The following is a 17645-nucleotide window of genomic DNA, read 5'->3' on the forward strand; positions in this document are numbered from 1 at the left end:
AATTTGTGTTAAATGCGCAAATAATTTTACTGCACTGAATTTCTGATTTGTAGTACTTATCCTGTTTTCTACATGGAGCTAGATAAAAAGAATCAATGCAGATGAAAAAAAAAGCACCGAGGGTGTGTTCCCACCAATTACACACCTACAGTGCATTTTACAAGGGTACATGTTAAATTTACTAAGTGTAGAGTATAAATGTCTTAACACAATAACTAAGAAAATGCAGCAAAGGCTATGTTAACCAGTTTGATGAAAATATTTCAAATGATATATAAAACCAGCACACTGTACCCCATAATTACATTAATGTACACTGCTATGATTTAATATAAAAAAAAGAAGAGAAAAAAAAAGCTAGCTTATAAACTCATCACTGCCGTGAAAGGGATCTCCAAAACCTTTTTAACAATACTCTATATACTCATTAAACAAAACTTCCCCTTTCCCTCAATCCCTTGGCAGTCACCATTCTACTGTTTCTATGAACTTGACTGTTTTAGATATTTCATCTAAGTGGAACCATAGAATATGTTTTCTGAGACTGGCTTATTTCACTTAGCATAAGCTCAGTTTTTAAAATAATTAAGTCAAGCCTAAAGTAATAATGAACTAGATTAAACCAGCCCCCCTGCTAAGAATAACAGGGAAAATGAACCAAAATACTAAAATTTATCTGAAAAGTATTGAAGAGCTACTAAGGCAACAAGGACTTATGAAGCCAAAATCATGGAGAAGGGAAACCCAGTAAGGCAAGACTGACATATGGTGACATCATTCCCCTTGAGACATATGCTAAGTTGAAAACTACTGCTGAGAGTCTGAAAAGCTGAGCAGAGCAGATTTCAGCAGTCTCATTAAACAAGTATGGGTTGTGGAAAACTTCAGGCTTTCCACTTTAACCTCAAAGGGCTATATCCTAGAAATTAGGAGAATCTGAATATATGCTGGCCCCCACAAGGACTGAAGCCTCAGTACTACTGACATTTTCAGCTGAATGATTCTTTGTTGAGGGGACAGCCCTGTACATTGTAGGATGTTAAGCAGCATTGCTGGCCTCTATGCACTAAATACCAGCAACACCTTGGCAAGTTATGATAACCAAAAAGGCTCCAGGCACTGCCAAACATCCTCTGGGGAGTAAAACCATTCCTACTTGAAAGCCAACGTCCTAGACAAAGGTTTGTGTAAGTGAAATTAAAAGACATGACAAGAATGTTCAGAGCGTACATGGGTAATAGCAAAAAAACTGGAAAAATCACAATTTTTGTCAATACTAGAATGGGAAAATCAACTGATACATTGTGTTTTATTGTGTCTAATGAACACCCATGTTTGTTGGCCCAAACTTTATGGAGAATGCTCCCCAAGAAAGTAGATGGCTCTTGGTTGGGAGAGACACATCTGGGGAGGGCTAACATTCCCCGGGCAAATGTGCAGATCCCACTGCCCTCCCATAGCCACCGCTCTGTGAACGCTGCCTCTTTCCTTTCTACCAGGAGCACTGCATGGCCACAGCCAACCTCACCAACCCCATCATTGCCCCCTGCCCTGATCGCAGAGCTTGTCATAGGCCATTCCAGCCTACTCCACTCGATCAGGGATCCTCCCAGTCTAGAACACCCACACCTGGAGGGCCCAGGCAGGAGGGTGTGGCGGCTCTGGGAAGCCTGCTAGACTTCCCCCAGCTCCCAAGCCTTACTACTACAGGTATAATGCACATCTTTATTTTTCCCTAAAAATTTAGGCCAAAAAGTACACAATATATACAGGAAAATACGGTACATTCTTATGATGCAAAAGAGTATTAGTGCAATTGACCTACAACTTCATGCAACAAGATGGATGAATTTTAGGAACATAATTTAGATGATCAAAGCAAATCAAAGAAAAAAACATATAATTTCTTTTTATATAATTTAAAATCAAACAACATAAAATAGTACCTTGATACCTAAGCAAGTAGTATATGAGCTTAGAAAACGATCCTGAGGTTATTTGAGCCTTAGATAAAGAGTACTTCCCCCCGCCCCCAGACACTTTGACTATGGTTTTGTGACACCACTAGCAGAAGACCCAGTCAAGCCATGCCTGGACTCCTGACCCATAGAAACAAGGAAATAATAATTGGGTATTGTTTTAAGACACTAAGTTTTGCTGTAATTTGCTACATAGTACAGGAAGCTAATATAAACACTTTTTATAATTTTTATTCCAAAGGAACAAGACAATTCTAACATTAATCACTGTATTGGGAAATTAAATATTGAATACTGCCATAGGGTCCCAAAAAGCACAAAATTTTGAACTTCTCTTATTTAGGTAAAAAGCATGATCCTAAGAGCTATACTATCTCAGCTATGGATAATTCATATTAGGAAGTAAAAGATTAGTCAATACTTATATTTACTTAGTTAAAAAGACAGAAAGCTCAGCGTCCGTAGTACTGTGGTTGAGGGTTGGCCACATGCACCAAGGCTGGCAGGTTTGAACCTAGCCCAGGCCAGCTGGACAACAATGACAATTATAACAGAAAAATGGCCAGGTGTTGTGGCAGGAGCCTGTAGTCCCGGTTACTTGGGAGGCTGAGGCAAGAGAATCTCTTAAGCCCAAGAGCTTGAGGTTGCTGTGAGCTGTGAAGCCATGGCACTTTACCAAGGGCGACATGGTTAAGATGCTGTCTCAAAAAACAAAACAAAACAAAAAAAAAACCAAAAAACCCCACACAAAGACAGAAAACTACTGTCAAAGCTACGCTTGCCAAATAAACACGATTTTTTTTTAAGTTCTCAAAGCACAGTGTTAGACACATATGCTTATGATTTGTTGAATAAAAGAACACAATTTCACAAACAAATTTGAGGCTAAATGACCTGGAGGTCACACTGTGTTCACAGTAGGTCAAAGACTAAGAAAGAATCTCCTGTTTGTCAATCAGGTGCTTTCTTCCTATACTGGAATTCAGTCCTTAATTATTGTCAAACCACATAAACATATACACCACACAATTAAAAGAGTATTAAATATGCAACAGAATTTTTCATAAAATTAATTTCATCTGCTTCAGTATTTTCTGAGTCTGTTTCACAGTTCTTATGATTTACAGTACTGAATGATTAACAATTTTCTACTCTACATAAACTAGAAAATGAAATAATTCTACTGATTTGAACCAATAATTAGACCTTTTAATTTCCTTAGCCTTTATTAGCCTAATATAGGAAAGAAAAATCTTTTCCCAGAATAACAAGAAGAAAGAATCACAGTAGTTAATACCACCCTTTAAAATGGAAAAAAGCCTATATTCCTATTTTAAACAGTCAGCAATCAATCCTGGCATTAAAAAGAAAATCATACTTCAAAAAACATGTGCCTCATGGTAGTCTGAATATTGTCTCTTTTGTTTGTTCTTTGTTCTACTCTGAAGCATTTCTTTTGGGCTGGGCCACCACTAAAAGCATTTTAGATATATTATAAATGTATATAAGCAGGTACCAAAAGTTTTATGACATCACCTCAATATATATAATTTTTAAAGTTGTGTGGCAAAATTTTTAAAAATGATTAATGTTAATTATATAACCTTTTTAATTTTAAGGGAAAAAGCCCTTGCATTTTAATACAGGAAATACTCATTTTAGAGAATAGGTTCTTGTGTAGGAATCTAACTAATTTTGAGAAAACGTAAGAAATGTTAAGGGTCTGCCCTCTCTGCAACCTGTCATTTCCTTGACAGAGCAAATAGAAAGTATAGCTAGGTGACTTAATTTGGAGCAGAAGGACAACACAGAAGAGTACAAAGCGGGACACTGCAATTCTCGGTAATTTTTTCTTTATCTATAAAACAAGAAACTCTAAACTAGTTGCCAGGTATGACATGAGATCAGGGGTTTCAGTTTGATAGTACTGATCCGGCCTGGGATCTTACTGGTAAAAGTCTGTAGAGGGAATATCCTATCTCCACACCACTTATCCTTTTTGCATGGATTCAGTAATCTTCTTCACATGTGGTACCCAGTACTTTATAGAAACAAAATAAGTTTTCATCAATCTATGAAATGTTAGAAGAGGGGAAGGACTAAGGGTTGGTTTATTTCCATGACCTATTTATTACTTTGGTATTGCCAAATTCACACATCAGCTGGTTTCTCAAGGTAATTAAAACAGGATAACCCAAAAAGAAGAGAGAGAATTCTCACATAAGTTATCATCACCAAAGGAGAATTAAGAGAACTTACTGTTAAGGAAGCAATCCCTTTATGATAGAATTTTAAAGACTCAGCAATGCAAGAAAGTGCTGAACTATAATTCTCCTCTTGCAAGCCGGTGAGACACTGTTCTGCATGTGAGAACTCCTTCAGACTATTTAGCCAGAAGTAGAAGTGCTCCGAGGCAACCTGAGTCAGCAAACTCTGATAAAGCTCTCTGGCCATGTCATGATTACCCTAAAAAAAGAAAAAAAAAGAAACAGAAGTGGCACATGGTGAGGTTCGTACTTAGAAAACAGTCGATGCTGCAGCTAAAAGACAAATTCAAACCTTGGATAAGTTTGAAGAACTATTCCTCATATTATATAATTTTTTGAGACTCAGTTTAAATGCATCCTCAGAGAATACATGCTGAGCTACCTTTATGTAACAATGCTTTAAGTTCCTTACTAAAACAGTTTGAAAGAAAAAAGAAATGGAATTTTAGTCCAAGATTCAGAAAAGTATACTTATGTCATTATGAACGACATACAGCTATTCAGTGGGGTGAGGAAAGCCCCAGGAGGGAAGGAGGAATTATGGGGGAGAATGTGAATGGCATTTAATGCCTGGAGGCTAGGATGCTCAATGTTCTACAATGTTCCCTATTTGAGAAAAAATGGAAAATCTAAGAAACAACTGAAAAATTAAGAACATGCGCTTCAATCACCTGCAGTCATGTTTCTCAAACTTCGTTCTCTGGACTTATCCCTAAAGGGTATCTGTACTAACCAAGGTCTGTATTTACTTCCTCTCATACAAAATGAATAAAAATTGTTAGGCTTTCCATGTGGCTGAGAAGAGCACAGCTCAATAAAACTTCCATTCTACTTTAGAATGACAAGGCTGGAGAGAGAATGAGAAGATGTATTGTACTACAAAAAGCAGGATAGAAACGGGGTGGCAAGTGGCTTAGATCATGACAATATAAGCAAAATGAGTAGCACTCAACATACAGCCAGAGGAGCTCAGATTTTAACTTCTTCGTATCACTGATAAATACCAACAACATCATCTGTTATTAGAAAAGTGAAAAGGTCAGATTATTCATCTTTAGAACTCATGACTAAAAAGTACTTCCATCTTTATATTTTAGTTTTGACTATGACTAATAATCATACAATCTAAGGTATATGACCTTGCCTGTCCGCCTACCCAGTTCAGTTACAAGAGTGAGTGATACATACCATTCTGGAAGCCTGCCTGGCAATGCGGTATACAGTCCATCCATTGGAGACACTTTCAAGCTGCTGCTTAATTACTGCCTTTACTTCAGTAGACAATGCCTTTTGACTTGCTACAAAAATCACAGTCGCCAAACTCACCTAACATTGGGCAAAAAATATAAAAATCATATAATTTTATCCAATGACATGGATAACTTACCCAAAGGAAGGAAAATCCAATTAGAGCCCATTTCAAAAGAAAATTTGTGTTCCATCGACATTTGCTTTTTCATTTTTAAGTCATTAACTAATTGATTCTATTTACTTAGAGCATTATTTATGTGAATGGCATATAATAGCAAATAATTATAATAGGAGCAATGCTCATAAATACAGATAAATTATAAAATTTATAATCATACCATGAGATAATATATGTCAGGTAGATAAACTAAAGATATATTTACAAATACAGATGATTAACAAAATAGGCAAAATGCAAAAGACTGCATGAAGTATGATACATTTAACATAAAGTTAAAATACATACAGTAATACTGAATATTTCTTAGGAATATATACGTAGGTAGTAAAAGTATATGGGAATGATTAATACCAAATTCAGGACAGTGGTTGGTTACATCTGAGAAAAGGGAGGAGATGCCATAAGGGAGGAACCCAGGGAGCTTCTGCTATACTGGTAATACTTTTTAAGTTTTTTTTTTTAAGAGACACAGTCTTGCTCTGTTGGCCCAGGCTGGAGAGCAGTGGCCTAATTACAGCTCATTGTAACCTTGAGTTCCTGGGGTCAAGCATGCTTCTTGTCTCAGCCTTCCAAGTAGCTGGGACAATAGGAGCATGCCACCACCACACTCACTAACTTTTAGACACAGGGTCTTGCTATGTTGCCCAGTCTCATGTCAAACTCTTGGTCTCAAGCAGTCCTCCCACTTTGGCCTCCCAAAGTGCTGGGATTACAGACGTGAGCCACCATGCCTGGCCTGATGTTTTTTTTTTCTTAAACTGGGTATTGAATGCAAGAGTTTTCACTGTATTATTCCTCAGATGTTTTGAAATGATTTAAAATTGCCATAAAGTAGTAATGACAAAAAAGGGATAAAAACATTAGTTTGAAATGTCACTCCAATAAAACATAAACTTGACTAACTGCCTCTTAATCTAACAATGCTAATTCACATAAAGATGCACATATATTGTGATAACTGCATGAAATCATTCCCATGACCTCTGCCATTTGGTAACCTTTTCTGACAACAAATAATTAGAAAGGGTCAATCTTTTACACAATGTCTTATGAAGGATTATATATAAAACAGACTTGAGTAACTAATTTAATTATACTTTTACCTAAGCTCTGGATTCAGATGAACAGGAACAGTATGGAATGGCAACCTCCTAGCTTTCATTCAATTTATGATTATTTAGCATAGCCTACTCTCAGCCTTAAAAACGTTTCAACTACACACTTTACAGCTTGTTTCTATCTGTTTCTAAGCATCCATCTTTCCTGACCACAAGAATCTACAAAAATCTAAATTGGATTCTAAATAGGTAAACAGATCCCGGGATCAAAAACAGGAATTTAGACTAATTTGTGGTCATCACAATCATGAGATTTTAAACTTTTATTTTCTGAAATATAAAACAGGGATTAGTTGATTATTTATTTGCTTTGTATAAGTAAAAATAAATCTCATTTTCATTTTGTTTTTCATAACAAACAAAAAACATTAGCTTTGAAGGCTTTCTCTAAGCTGATCTGACAGGACTTAAAAAGCAGTTTTAGATTTGAACAATACACTTTCTAAATCAAAAGTGAAAAGAGTAAAAAAGCTCATGCCAATTCTGTTTTGACTTCCACATGCTCTTGGTCTTATATAATTATTTTAACCTATTTGTTTTGCTTTTTAAGTAAAGTCAAACAGCAGTGTTGACTTTTTAAAGTAATTCCCAGTAGACCAGCTAGCTCTTAGTCATCCAAAGGAGATAAAAAAGTATCTTTTTACCAGAAGTTCTTGTTGCTTGTCTGTGGCTGATCGTCCAATCACCTTATAGAGCTCCATAAGGTCACCAAGCATTCCATCACCCAGCACTGGCAGCTGCATGGCAATGGCCGCCAGGCAGTGGCACATCAGGATCCGGGCAGCATCCTGAGCACTGTGCAACTGAGTCAATAAGGTTTCAACCACTGACTGGCTAAGATGAGGCCTGCCCTTGGCCAACTTGACCATGCAATTTAGAGCCATCTGTGTACCAAAAAGAAAATGGGACTAATTATACTTTGGAAGTGTTAAGTGAAGCTTTCATAAAAGAACTTTGTACAAATTATGGAGAAAAATCAAGAATTTTTTTTTTTTTTTTGCAGGCGTAACATTTTTCTTCTTAAGAAGCACTTGATGTATTGAATCCTACACATTAGAGTTTGTGAAGTGCACTATGTTTAAAATAACGAATCAGGACCATACATCAACCACTCATTTCAATCTAGGATTATTAAAAATATTTGTTAAAAAGACAAAATAAAAATCATAAGGGACAATGCTAAAGAGGCAAATACATGCTAAACTAAATGTCACTTACTGTATTTTTATTGCTTTTCAAGAACTTCTAAAGTGTGACTTGTATACTATCTATGTCAGCACCTCCCAGAATGATAATAAAAATATAGATTCTCAGGCCCCACCCCAAATAATAAATACCTTTTTTTTTTTGGTGCTGGCGTTACTGAAAGTTTGCAATTTTAAAAAAGAGGCCCTGGGAGACTCTAAATACACTGAAAGTGGAGGAAAGGCTTCTAATTTTCTTATTTCTCAAATGAAATCTAAAACCCTATCGGCTGTAGAGGTTCTCCCACTCAACCTTGTAACAGGCATCACTAATACCCCATCAACAAAACTAGAAACCCCCAAACCCTTTCTTTTACACAGTCATCAGATTCCGTTAAGTCTCTAATATCTACCATTAGCTCCTTTTTCTTCTTTCTACTATAAATCTCTCCCTAATTCCAATCTCTTGAAAAGGCGGACCCCTCAATCCATCTTTGACACTACAACCATGTAGCTATCAGTGTGGCATTAGCAACACATCATAAACTTTAAAGTCTGACGAATGTAGGCTTCAAGTTCAGCTTCTCCTTTAATAATAAGGTGGCTCTGCAAAAGGTATTTTATCTCTCTGAGAATTTTCTGACGAGGGTAAGAGGAAAACAAATTTCATTTTATAGTTATTAGATGATTGAAGAAAATATACACACAAGCCTTCAACAAAGTTTGGCACACAGTAGATGCTCAAATAGTAACAGTAGTAATTACAACAAAGGTCAGAGCATATCTATTATTTTAAAATTCTATTATCTCCTCACTACCATAGAATTAAATCAAGCCCATGTTCCTTAGCATGACGTTGTACATCCTCTATGACTGAGCTGCAAACTACTCTTCCAATTTCCTATTATGTCATCCAGCCCCAGTGGGTTTCTCACCAATCTTCCAACATTTCACAGGCACACTTCTACTCTCACATCTTGTATAAAAGTGAGCCCTTGGGCTCAAACTATCCTTCCTAATTACTGAAATTCTACCCCATCTTTCAAGGCTCAACTCATAGGACATCTACTTGTTGAAGTCTTCCCTAATAGCCTTAGTTAAAATCGATTACTTCCAACTCTGTCCTCTAGAGTACTTTTGTTTGTACAAAACAAAAAACCAAAATATACTGCATTCTGCTTGGTACTACAGTCTCTTACATTAATGCTGGTATTGTATTCTACTTGGGCAGCTCTCTAACACAGCAACCTTGCTTGATCATCTACATTATGTCCCACTGTGCTGAGTCCAGTGTTGTGTATCAACACTGATTGTCTGGAAAAGGATTTTTTGTTTTTAAACAAAATTTTTAAATATATTATAGTTCCAAGGAGATTCTAAGGCTCCCTCAGAATGGTTTTGCTGGTAGATGTTGCTTATTTCCCTTCTCCACTTCTTGATTACCAGCTTTTCCTTAACGATATTCCTATCTCTACTGTTCGTCACTATGACCATATCATACTTTCTAACATGCTAAAATGAGTCATGATTTCCTTCAAACTGTATCTTAGATAAGCTAAAGTTCTTACATTCCCCAACATCTACCAGGTTTATTTTTAACTCTTACTAACCATGCTTTTCCTTATTAATTTTCCACCATCACAAATTATGTTTGATACGGTAAGAGTAGTCTCATTTCACATTTAAAAATTTTTAAATATGGCTGAGAACAGCAGCTCACACCTGTCATCCTAGCACTCTGGGAGGCCACTGTGGGTGGACTGTTTGAGCTCAGGAGTTTGAGACCAGCCTGAGAAAGAGTGAGATCCCATCTTTACTAAAAATGGAAAAATTAGGCTCCGCACCTGTTGCTCAGCGGCTAGAGAGCCAGCCACATACACCAGGGCTGGCAGGTTCAAACCCAGCCCAGGCCTGCCAAGCAATAATGACAACTGCAACAATAACAAAAAAAATAGTCGGGCATTGTGGCAGGTGCCTGTAGTCCCAGCTACTTGGGAAGCTGAGGCAACCCAAGAGTTGGAGGTTGCTATGAGCTGTGATGCCACAACACTCTACTGAGGGTAACCAAGTGAGACTCCATCTCAAATTAAAAAAAAAAAATTAAAATTTAGCTGGGTGTTGTGGTGGGGGTCTGTAGTCCTAGCTAGTTAGGAGGCTGAGGCAAGAATATCACTTGAACTCAGGAGTTTGAGGTTACTATGAGCTATGACATGAAAACATTCAACTCCAGGGTGACAGAGTAAGAAAAAAGATTTTTTTTAAAGAGCTTTAAGGTAGGCAGCACCTGTAGCTCAGTGGGTAGGGCACTGTCTATATACACCAAGGCAGGCAGGTTTGAACCTAGCCCGGGCCTGCTAAATAACGACAACAGCCAACATCAACAGCAACAACAACAAATTGCTGGGCATTGTGGCGGGTGTCTGTAGTCCCAGGTACTCAGAAGGCTGAGGCAAGAGAATAGCTTATGCCCAAGAGTTAGAGGCTGCTATGAACTGTGATGCTACGGCACTCTACCAAGGGTGACAAGGTGAGACTCTGTCTCAAAAAAAAAGATCTTTAAGGTAATTCCTATAATTAAGTGAAGGTCAATATTTGTTATAATAATTCTTCTCTTGACTTATAAACTAGTGTTTTTAACCTGAGAAATTAACACATTTATTAGTCTGGCCATAGACTTCTCAGTGGTACTTCAAATTAAAACTTCTAAGAATACAGGAGCTCTGCCTATTTAAATTTGCTTTATATTGTCTAAGACTATCAAATGTTATCTGTTACAACTTAATAAGTATTGTCAGCTGATGGCAAAATAGGCCAAAGCTCAGATTTCTACTTCACCTTCCTTCTGGGACACCACCAGTTAAAATGTCAGTTTTCACAGTGAAGATCAAGGGCAAATGTACGTTTAAGCCAGGAGGTGACAAACTATTGTCTGTGGGCCAAATCTAACTCCCTGTTTTTTATAAATAATTTTTTACTGGAACATAGACATCTCCCACCTACCCTCAACACTATCCACAGCAGTTTTTGCCCTACAGGGGCAGAACTGAGTAGCAGTGACACAAAGTGTATGGCCTGCAAAATTTAAAATACTACCTGATCCTTGACAGAAAGATTGCTAACCCTAGTTCAAGCAATGAAAGCAGATATTATAGTAAAATAAGGGAAGTTTTCACCTTTAATGTGGCTTGAGCACCCGGACTATCATCTTGACTACAAAGTACCAGAAGTGATTCTAGGCCAAAGACAGCATCTTGTTCCAGCACCAAAAGATCTAGAAGAAAAACACTAAGTTTTATGGTGGACTCATTAAACAGACATAAGCACACACACGTGGAAGAAAAAACATCAAAGAATCTAAGATGTAGAAAACACTTAAAAGCACAGGCTAACCTTCCTGTAAAAAGTACATCTGGCATTACTTCTAAAATGTGAAGGCTTGTTTTCAGACTTTCTATCACTTTATTGAAAATGATAAAAATACACACGTTAAATCAAGAGCTAAAGCTACAAAGCTATAAATTTGTAGCGAAACAAAACTGAAATAGTGTTACCAGCTTAGCTAAGGAAAATACTAAGAACAGTACACTGTTTAGTGTACTGTTTCTCCAGTTTTAGCTACTAATGAAAGCTGAACCAATTTTAGGAAGTAATAAGGACTCTACATAATCGTATTAATGTTTTACGTCTGACCATAAAGAATGAAACCCTTAGATGTCTAATGTAATAGCAGTACTATAGCACCTTTTCTACCATAGAAAACATATATCAGCTTTGAGAACATAGAGCAGTTTTCCATGTAACATGATAGAAAATACTATTTATGATGCCAAAAGTAAAACAGGTTTAATTATTTAAATCAGAATCAACATACAACTTAGGGAAATGTTTTCTGCATTAGCGTAGGAGCTTAGAAAACAACATAAAGGCTAGTGAAAGTCAGATGCTGGAAAAAAATAGGTACTAGGAACAAGTAGTGCTGAAGGCTAGTCAGAACAAGGGGAAATGCTGAGCTTGTGGTCCTTAATAAAGATCAAAATAAGCAGGGAAACAGAGCCTCCAAAATGCATTTCCCATTCTTGAACACAGGCATGAAAGTTTTCAACTCTTTAGGTCGAAAGATATTAGGAACACAATAAAATCTGTGCCATTATTTTCTATGCATGTCCTCCTTGATTATGCAAATCAGTTTAAGGCTACATATACCTAGAGATAAATTCTGTGAAAATTTAATTCACATTGCTCTGTTAATTCACTTGCCTCTAGGCAATCTCATATTTTGTCATCCAGCCACAGTGGGTTTCTCATCAATCTTCCAAATTTAATAGGTACATTTCTGCTTTCACGTCTCGTATAAAAGTGGGCCCTTGGGCTCAAATGATCTTTCCAATTACCAGAATTCTATCCCATCTTTCAAGGCTGATACTGAAAGTCCTTTGATAACTTAAGTCTTCTAGGTTCCTGTATAAGTGAAAACATTCCTTTATACCTCAGGGGTAGAGTCCTAGGTAATCCTTATTCATAACACTAGCAAAGGTAAGCTGTGGAAGGAAATGGGCAATGGTCCATAAAACTTTTTAATTCTATAATCCCAGTCCCAAGGTCCTGTCTTCATACCTTTATTATTTTTCACAAGGATTTTGCTCTAAGAACACTTCAGAAAAAGGCAATTTGTAGATCAATGCACACAGGCTAAAAATAATAAGGGATTAAAAAACCAAGCAGAATTCTGTCCAAGCACTAATAAAAAATTTATACATAATATCAGTTCTGACCAAGCTTACCTTTTTCTTGACAAGAGACAGTGATATTTGTTAGGACTCTTACTCCATGAGCTGCAATGCCCCTGTTATTATGGTAACAGCATTCTTGGGCTAATTTGACTAAATCAGAGGATCTGGGGGAAGAACTCACATTTCCTGAACAAGCAGAGAGAAGTAGTACAGACTGTAATTCATTCAAACAGTTGGAAAGCAGTTCAGCTTAAAGGTTCAATTTGCTTACTTTTAATGAAAAAATCTTTAACAATAAACCTTAACAAAATTTCCTACTTTGATCCCATCATCAGTATGTATCACCAGTTCTCTTTCTCCAACAAGATACTTAGAAATCATATGTGCCAGTAGAGAGTAAGACCTAAAATCAATATAAGACTTATTCTTAAAAATTTTAATAAAAATTGAGCGGCGCCTGTGGTTCAGTGAGTAGGGCACTGGCCCCATATACCGAGGGTGGTGGGTTCAAACTTGGCCCCGGCCAAACTGCAACAAAAAAATAGCTGGGTGTTGTGATGGGCACCTGTAGTCCCAGCTACTCAGGAGACTGAGGCAAGAGAATCGCCTAAGCCCAGGAGTTGGAGGTTACTGTGAGCTGTGATGCCACAGCACTCTACTGAGGGCAATAAAATGAAACTCTTATCTCTACAAGAAAAAAAAATTAATAAAAATTGACTAAGAAACAGGGCAAACCCTCAAACAATCATAGATTGTATCCTGGGAATTCAAATGGACTCTGATTAAAATGGATGTTCTAAGGCTCTTGTTAGATAAAACCATACCTTCAAGACAGGAGAGAAAAGAGACACAAAACCTTCAAGTCTGCCTTTTTCCTACCTCAAATTGCTAGCATACATTTATACCTCAAGAAGTTTACAAAAGAATTTTTACTTTTAGATCTGGAGAAGACTGTGGAATCATCTGATTCAACACTCTTATTTTTATACTGGAAATCAAAGCCCAAACATTTTAAGTATCCTGCCCTGAAGGCTATGAAATGCGTTAGTTGTACACTACTCTTGCGCTTTACACCTTAAGTTCTATGCTACAAATTGCAGCATTTTTTTTAAATTCACATTTGAAATTTCTTAACGTAAGCCTTATGCTATGATATTTTCATTTATAGTAGAGAAGCTCTCAGTAATAACTGAGTAAGCTTCAAGAATAAGGAGATTAAAGCTTAACTTTTTAGAAGAATCTCTTATTCCTGTCTTTCCTTCTGCTTCATTTTCCATGACTCCTGTCAACTTCAACCTTGTCTCTCATACCAAAGGTGACCATATTTTTTTGAAGTGAAAGGGGACTCTATTAATAACTGTTCTGACAGACATAAACCAAGACTATCCTAGGCAGTGTGAGGCATATGGTTGCTTTACAGATTTCTGGTCCGCCATAAACCACAAGCTTAGGTAAAAACCTCAGTGTTTTTGAAACAGTCAATGCATTAGAAAAATGAAACTATATACTCATTTTTTCAAAACAATGAAAATTGTATTTTCTCCATTCTTTTTCTTGTCCATGTGATATAAACAATGCAAACGGATCTATACATTTATAAACATGTGTTATAAGCTGCTTCTGTGTTTTTCCCCTCAAGATTAATCATAGGAAACTTGGGGAAAAGCCATGTGTGGTAGCTCAGGCCTGTAATCCTAGCACTTTGGGAGGCTGAGGCAGGAGGATCACTTGAGCTCAGGAGTTTTTAGACCAGCCTGACCAAAAGAGATCCTGTCTCAAAAAAAAAAAAAAAAAAAAAGGAAAGAAAGAAAGAAAGAAAACTTGGAAAAACAGAAAAATCTGAAGAAGAAAACAAATATCATCCCAAACCCCACAAACCATGATCTTACTGCTAAGCTAACTTTCTGCAATATTTCTTTTAAATCTTTTTTCCCCTATGAACACTAATATATTTTAAAAATTCATATATAATCAGAAGATACTGGCCAATATCCTGCTTTTAAAATATAGTATCTGTGATCATTTTCCTATGTTAATTTTTTGAGGCATGGTATTAATTTCTTACTTATTTAGAAATGATTTTCTAAGAAATTCACATGGGTCATAAGGTACAACAAATAGTAGAGAAAGGTAAAAAGTTAGCGACAGTTTCTCTTGTCCTCAATGTTATCAGTCCTATGTATCATCCCAGAGTCTGTAAATCTGCAAGCATATGTATTTCTTTCCTTACTTTTCCTTTTCTAGCACACTGTTCCTTGATTGACCTCCCTTTAAATATATCAGTGCACTCCAGGCTGTGTATTCTTTTTAATAAACTGCATTGATTTTTATTGTAATGATGTATTATCATAATTCTTTAATGAGTTCCATATTGATGGATCTTTTTATGCTATTATATCCTCAATTGACAGACTATTATACACAATGATGCTATCAATACTGTTATACATATGTCATTTGTCAATGTGTGAATATATAAGTAGGATAAATTCCTAGAAGTGGAGTTTCTGGGTCAGCTGTAATTTAATGAGTACTTCCAAATCACCCAGGCAGAGGTTTTAATAATTTACATTCACACCAGCAATGACAGTGGCTGTTTACCCACATCCTCGTAGACACAGCATATTTATTAAACTTCTGGATTACTGCCACTTGGATGGGTTAAACTATTTCAGTGTTGTTTTAATTTGCATTTTTTTTAGATATATGTGATACTGAACATCTTACATATTTAAGAACCATTTGTTAGAGGTACACTTAGACATACTAATTAAATGTGTTTTACAAACTACTTCTGGTTATATAGAAGAAAACTCTAGGCTGGGCACAGTGGCTCACGCCTGTCATCCTAGAGCTCTGGGAGGCCAAGATGGGTGGATTGCTTGAACTCAGGAGTTCAAAAATCAGCCTGAGCAAGAGCGAGACCCTGTTTCAGGTGCCTGTATTCCCAACTACTTGGGAGGCTGAGGCAAGAGGATCATTTATTTCAGCCTGAGAGTTTGAAGTTGCTGTGAGCTATGATGCCATTATACTTAATCAGGGTGAGATTTGAAATTCGGTCACAAGAAAAAAAATATAATCAACAGAAATATACTTAAACATTAACTGTTATCTATGGGAATATTCTAACTTTGGATAATCCTTGACTTTTATTTCTTATGAAAAGTAGTCTACTTACGTGAACCTTGTGCTTAATTGCATATATATATAAACTACCATTGACTAAACTTCAATAAGGAACAGATATCTAGCTTAAAAAGTGCTTGGTTCTTATAACCTGACATAATGCTTATAAATGTTTTTGGAATTAAAAAATAAAAATAAAGTTATCATGAATCTAGGTCAGTTTGATAAAAAAAAAAAAGAATTCTGAGTCAGTGCTTAGGCTCAGGCACTCCTCAGTACATGACTCTGGACATACTGTCAAACATTTGTGAGCCACAGTATCAAGACCTATCAACTTCCTTGCATGTGCCTCACTTGCAGGCCACTTGTAAGGTAATACTCTTACTATAAAAGTCATGATTCAATCTTTGCTACTGCAGCTCTTTCAAATGGTACTAGTCAAGCTAAGAAATAGATTGGCTGATTTACGCAGATGAAGAATCCACTGAAAGCATACTGTGCATACAGTAGACTGCTTATAAAAAAGGCTGTGCTAATTTCTCTCACCCCCAGGAGGCATGCCTCTTTGCCAGCTGATTTTCCAGTTCCTCAAATCAAGAGGTGTTTATTTCTACACCTCACTGGGCTTGGCCATCTGGCTTACTCTGGCCAATAAGATATCAGAAAACATGACCCAAGTAAAAGAATGAAAAGTGCTTATGTGTTGGTGGCCTACTTTCTTTTAGCTACACCTAGCACCCTAAGAACCTGAGGTAAACAAGCCTAGATTAACCTACCAAGAGTCACCTGGATGAGGACTAAGATGCCTTTCAACTTCTAGCCTATGAACGTGGCTATCTTAGACCACCACGTCCTGGCAAGGCTGCAAATGCTGGCAGTCATACCAGGAGAGCCCAGTAAAAATTGCTGATTCGCAGAAGTAGAGAAAATAAAAAGGTCCTGGTTTCAAACTGCTAAGTTTTGGGGGTGCTTTGCTAGGTACTAAAAAGCAACTGAGAGAGTACTTCACAGAATTAGTGGGAAGTCTAGAAAACTAAGGTTAGCAAACAAGTAAGAAAAGGCAAGGCCAAAGAGCAGCCAAAATCACAGCCCAAAAAACCAAGGATGGAATCCGGCCAGTGAAGACAATGCTGCTATTGTTGCTGATTATTTGATGACACAGCTTACACGGAAGTCACAGGTACCACACACGGCAAACATCCACTGCTAGAGCGCATACTGGAAACTGGATGTTGGTGTAGTCATTGCTACATCACCAGGACAGATTCTCCTACATCTCCACTTCCTTGTTGTCACTGGCTCCCAAATCAGCCAGTGACATGGAAATGATTAGAGTCCATGCCACATGTTTGAGCCCCACCTAGAGGGAGGCATGGCAAAAAATATCAGGACTTTTAAGCTTCCTATCAAGACTTACATGGCAGGGAATTACCTTCATCCGGTTAGAAAGTTCATATGCTGTGCAGCCAAAAAGGATAAATAAATGTAATTATAGTTCTTTAATTAATTCGATTCAAATTAACTGTCTAAAAAAGGAAACAATAAATTTCCTAAAACTTGCATTAAAATGCAACTACAAAACACTTTAGCCTTAAGTCTGTTAGGCAAGCAAGCTTCTCAGTGGGCATTCATGAAGACATTTTAAAGTTAATTATCTTAAATGGGCAAGTAGGAAAGCATTATTGAACTGGGGTAAATTTTTTTTTGTTTTTTTTTTTAAGCCAGTCAAATTTAGCAAGGGGTAAAGTTTTATTTTAATCATTTTCCAGAGAGATAATATGTACCTAAAAGGAAGCATGTGACATTTGC

The 17645-nt window shown here is 36.8% G+C and overlaps 1 protein-coding gene across 2 annotated transcripts in view; it reads right to left on the reverse strand.

Annotated features, from left to right (window-relative positions):
• Positions 1-17645, reverse strand: part of INTS7 (integrator complex subunit 7) — an 89454-nt gene that overhangs the window by 25457 nt on the left and 46352 nt on the right. For both annotated transcript variants that reach the window (XM_003800520.3, XM_023519486.1), the window contains 5 exons: positions 12762-12896; positions 11154-11251; positions 7441-7680; positions 5435-5572; positions 4239-4445 (listed from right to left, as the gene is read on the reverse strand). In XM_003800520.3, the coding sequence (XP_003800568.1) occupies positions 4239-4445; positions 5435-5572; positions 7441-7680; positions 11154-11251; positions 12762-12896 (818 nt within the window). The remainder of the gene's footprint in view (positions 1-4238; positions 4446-5434; positions 5573-7440; positions 7681-11153; positions 11252-12761; positions 12897-17645) is intronic.

Source organism: Otolemur garnettii, unplaced genomic scaffold (assembly GCF_000181295.1).
Source record: "Otolemur garnettii isolate 467f Iridium unplaced genomic scaffold, OtoGar3 scaffold00178, whole genome shotgun sequence".
Taxonomy (NCBI): domain Eukaryota; kingdom Metazoa; phylum Chordata; class Mammalia; order Primates; family Galagidae; genus Otolemur; species Otolemur garnettii.